This window comes from Eimeria mitis, genomic scaffold (genome assembly GCF_000499745.2).
Source record: "Eimeria mitis Houghton genomic scaffold, Emh_scaff2274, whole genome shotgun sequence".
Lineage (NCBI taxonomy): Eukaryota > Apicomplexa > Conoidasida > Eucoccidiorida > Eimeriidae > Eimeria > Eimeria mitis.
Window position 1 is genome coordinate 2,349 of NW_013570603.1, and position 4,921 is coordinate 7,269.

The following is a 4,921-nucleotide window of genomic DNA, read 5'->3' on the forward strand; positions in this document are numbered from 1 at the left end:
AAAAAAAAAATTTTCGTTTCTCTGTCTATCACCCCCACCCCACCCCTTCCTCTCCTCTCATTTCTTTTTCTTTTTCTTTTTCTTATTCTTTTGCTGCTGCTTCTGTTACACTACCACAGATGTCAGAATCCTTCAGCAGCGCCGTCCGCCTGGGGGCGCTCGATGACTATCTAACCCCAGCACAGGAATGTGTATTACCTCTGCTGCATGCGGCGCCAGAGAAAAACACAACAGACACAGAACCTGCTGCTGCTGCTGCTGCTGCTGCTCTTTCTGTTGGTACCCGACAGAGGCCAGCAACAGCAGCGGGGCGCCGGAGGGCCCAACGGCGAACAGCAGCATCAGACGCTGCTGCGCCAGCAGCAGCTGCTGCAGCAGCAGCAGCAGCAGCACCTGCAGCAACAGCAAAAGCAGCGAATGCAACAGCAGCAGAAAACCCGGTTGCTGTATCTGCTTCAGTGCCGCATGATGAGGTGAAGCCCCTAAGAGAAGCCGTATCCTCCAAGCCAATAGCCTCACCACCAGCAGCAGCAGCACCACCAGCAGCAGCAGCAGCAGCACCAGCAGCAGCAGCAGCAGCAGCAGCAGCAGCAGCAGCAGCAGAAGGCCTGATTCCTGTGGGGAAAATATCGCTGTCGGACTGTCTGAGCTGCAGCGGCTGCGTGACGTCTTCTGAAGGAATTTTGTTGAGCCGTCAATCGACGGATCAGTTGCTTTCTCTTTTGGCTCGCAAACGCAGCTGGGGTGTACGTACACCTCACGGTGTACATACACCCCAGGGTGTACATACACCTCAGGCTGTACATACAGCTCAGGCTGTACATACACCCCAGGGTGTACAGGCAGCTCAGGGTGTACAGGCAGCTCAGGGTGTACATACAGCTCAGGGTGTACAGACAGCTGAGGGTGTGGGGCTTTCACCGTTTGAGGGTGTTGGTCCTCGTGTGGTGGTGGTGTCTCTGAGTTCTCAGTCTATTGCAGCAGCAGCGCAGCAGTTTGGTTGTTCTGCTGCTGCTGCTGCTGGGCGCTTATCTTACCTCTTTCGGTGCCTGGGGGCTGACTTTGTCTTCTCTATGACAGCAGCAGAAGCCCTCGCTCTCTTAGAAACCCAAAAAGAGTTTATAGGCAGGCTCAGAAAACACCAACAAAACATGCAAACACAAACTGCAGCAGCAGCAGCAGCAGCAGCAGCAGCAGCAGAGGGACAAGCAGCTGCAGCACAAAAAGATCCAGGGGATCCTGCTGCTGCTGCTCCTGCTGCTGCTGCTGCTGTAAATCCTCCTGCTGCTGCTGATGCTGCAAACAAACTACAACCAGAAACACCACAGCAAGCAGCAGAAGCAACAGAAGCAGCAGCAGCAGCAGCAGCAACAGCACCACCACCACCCCGAGCAGGAGCAGCACCCGTATCAGCAGCCCAACCAGCCGCCGCCGCCGCCGCCGCCGCAGCAGCAGCAGCAGCAGCAGCAGCAGGAGTGTGTGGATATAATATAATAGATAAAACGTTGATGAGTTCAGGTCCCNTTTTGTCCTGGTGTTATATTATATGCAGAAAAAAGTATAGAGCCCTCACTCTTATCTTTTTTTTCGTGTGTACGCAGCGCGCAGCAGCTGCAGGGTATTCTATGTAAAGCAGCAGTACGTGCTGCTGTTGATGCCTCTTCTTTCTTACTCGCTATCAAAACGCATGCATGGCCTGGACATACTACACAGCCTCCTCCTGCTGCTGGTGCTGCTGCTGCTGCTGGGGATACTGCTGCTGCTGCTGCTGCTGCTGCTGCTGCAGGAGGTGCTGCTGCTGCAGGGGTTGTTGATGATGGCAGCAAAAAGGCAGAGAGGAGAGATAAGGGGTGTGCCCCCTGGGATCTCCTTCGACTGCTGCTGCAGCACTCACCGTATACGTGCTACGCAGAAGCAGCAGCAGCAGCAGCAGCAACAGCAGCAGCAGCAGCTGGAAAAACTACAGCACCTCAAGGAGCAGCATCTAAAGCAGATGCAGCAGAAGCAAACGCAGCAGCAGCAGCAGCAACAGCAGCAGCAGCAGCAGCCAGGCTTGGCCGCTGTGGGGGGTTGGCCCCTGAGGATATTCTGCACGTCTGCTTGATGCCTTGCTACGACAAGAAGCTGGAGGCCGCTCGCCCGGACTTTGAACACAGAGAGAAGCAGCAGCAGCAGCAGCAGCAGCAGCAGCAGCAGCAGCAGCAGCAGCAGCAGCAGCAGCAGCAGCAGCAGGAGTATGGGTGTGATGGTTTTTCTTTTGCTTCTTCACGCTTAGCTTTTGGTGGTAGTGAGGGGGGATGGGCTGAGGTAGATATTGTACTAACAACGTCTGAGCTGCCGCTGCTGCTGCAGGCAGCGGGGCGGGCCTTCAGCTGTCTCCCTGCTGCACCCCTGGACTCTCTGCTGCCCCCCAATGCACTCAGGCTAGCAGCGCGTAGTTTGTATCAAGCAGCAGCTGCAGCAGAAGCAGCAGCAGCAGCAGCAGCAGCAGCAGCAACGGCAGCACCGGAAGGAGAAGCAACAGAGGGAGGCTGTAGAAATGCGGGTGCTTCTGACAGTGCTGCTGCAGCAGCTGCAGCAGCAGAAGCAGCAGCAGCAGCAGCAGCAGCAGCAAATGAAGGTGCCCAGGAGGGTGTGAAGCTGCCTATGGCGTCGCTTCGTGCTGCTGCATTAGCAGCACCAATATTATATTCTTTATCTGCGGTAGCTTCCTCTTTATATTCATACAAAAGCAAAGAAGAAGCAGAAACAGGGGAGTTGATGGGGTGTATGTACACCTCACGCCCAACACCTACTCTTGCAGGCAGCGGGGGGTATCTTGAGTTTCTCTTTATGCAGACAGCGCGGGGCCTCTATAACAAACAAACAGCAGCAACCGGCCTCCCTCAGTTTATTAAGGGGCCAAATGAAGAGATCCAGGCCATCGCGCTCTTCCCTACAACTACTGATGCTTCACCCACTGCTGCTGCTGCTGCTGCTGCTGCTGCTGCAGCTGCTGCTGCTGCTGCTGCTGATGGTTGTGGTGGTGGTGGTGGTGATGTTGCTGCTGCGCCGGACGGGCGTAGCAGTAGTCTGAAGGAAGGAACCAGCAGCAGCAGCAGCAGCAACAGCAGCAGCAACAGCAGCAGCAGCAGCAGCAACAGCTTCGGGGGGAGCCGCAGCAGACGACGGGGGCTGTGGAACGACAGCAAGCCGGCGCTGCTGCGGGGGGCATTTGCCTTTGGCTTCAGAAATATACAAAACATCGTGCAGCTGCTGCGGCAGCTGATTCCTCCTGCTGCTGCTCCTGCTGCTGCTGCTGCTGCTGCTGCTGCTGCTGCTGGTGCTGCTGCTGGTGCAGAAGCAGATTCTCGCCACCCCGCACTCACCAGCAGCAACACCAACAGCAACAACAACAACAACAACAACAACAGCAGCAGCAGCAGCAGCAGCAGCAGCAGCAGCTGGAGGAACCGGGTTGAGGGGGGCACGGCTAGGCCTGAGGATATTGGGGGCCTCATACCGCATATAATTGAAATAGGGGCTTGCCCAGGGGGCTGTCTCAATGGGGGGGGTCAGTCGATTGCCTCCGCAGAAGAAACAGCAGCAGCAGGCGCGTTGCTGCGTCCTGCTGCTGCTCCTGCTGCTGCTGCTCCTGCTGCTGCTGTGGGTGCTGGTGCTGCTGGTTGTGGTGCTGCTGGAGAGGCGTCTGTTGGGGGGGGAGAAAGGCGAGTGGGGTGGGGGCAGCAGAAGACAACACCAGCAGCAGCAGCAGCAGCGGCAGCAGCAGCAGCTGAGCCGGTGGTAGTAGGGAGGAAGAGAGAACCGCTGCACAGCGTCACGCGGCTGATGCATTCAGACTTCCCTCTTGTCTCTCCTCAGCAGCATCCACTTATACTACCAGTTTATTTATTTCTTTTTAGTTGCTGCTACGGTGTAGAGAACGGCATAGAAGCTGCTGCTGCTCTGGGTGAGCTCGAAGCTGCGCTGCAGCAGCAAGGAGCCAAAGAGGAGCTGCAGCAGCTGCTGTGTATAGACACTGCAGCACCACCGCTGCCCCTTCATGTACTGCTCGCGCCGAGGGTTACTGCGGCGCTCCGCACCCGTTTCACACCAAAAAAGAAAACTAACAAAAAAGGAAACAATGCAGCTCTCATCACCGTCTCAGACCTCAAGTGGTGACCCACACAGTCCTCAGCACTGAGATCCTCTTGCTGCTGCTGCTGCACCTGCTGCAGCTGCTGCAGCTTGTGCAGCTGGTGCAGCTGCTGCACCTGCTGCACCTGCTGCACCTGCTGCAGCTGCTGCAGCTTGTGCAGCTGCTGCAGTTTGTGCAGCTGCTGCAGCCTGTGCGGCTGCGGCAGCTTGTGCAGCTGTTGCAGCTTGTGCAGCTGCTGCAGCTGCTGCAGCCTGTGCAGCTGCTGCAGCTTGTGCAGCTGCTGCAGCTTGTGCAGCTGCTGCAGCTTGTGCAGCTGCTGCAGCTGTTGCAACTGCTGCAACTACTGCGGCAGCAGAAGGCAAGCGACGGTGGGCTTCGGTGACAATGTAGTTTATGCCGAGGCCCAAGCGCCGCAGTTGAATTTTGATAGGAAATGTTGAGCCTGCGAGAGCAGCAGCAGTTGCAGCAGCAACGCCTGCAGCTGCTTCCTCTTAGCTGAATGAGGCGCTTGCTGCTGTTGCGGCGGGGCCATTGATTTGAATACCCGTGCTATAGACGGGCAGCTGGAGAGACAATGGTTTATGTTTATGGTGTAAATGCTCCTTTTCAGCTACAAAGACTGTACTATAAGCAAAAGGCAATACGTAGTGGTGCGTATACACTGCACGCCCCCTTTCCTTGCGCTACAGCAACACCATCGTTTCCTCTGTAGCTTTTTTTTTTTAGCTTTTCACAAACTACCACACTCTATAGTGTACTAGGTAAGAGATTCTAGAGTGTGTT

General features: G+C 56.1%; 1 protein-coding gene across 1 annotated transcript; it reads left to right on the plus strand.

Moving 5' to 3' along the window:
* Positions 1–119: 119 nt before the first annotated feature.
* EMH_0051390 (iron only hydrogenase large subunit, C-terminal domain-containing protein, putative) lies at positions 120–4,161 on the plus strand (the record flags this gene model as incomplete). The annotated part of the gene is made up of 2 exons (XM_013496746.1): positions 120–1,518; positions 1,787–4,161. 2 exons carry the CDS (start codon positions 120–122, stop codon positions 4,159–4,161), a joined length of 3,774 nt encoding a protein of 1,257 aa, XP_013352200.1.
* Between the last annotated feature and the right edge of the window lie 760 nt (positions 4,162–4,921).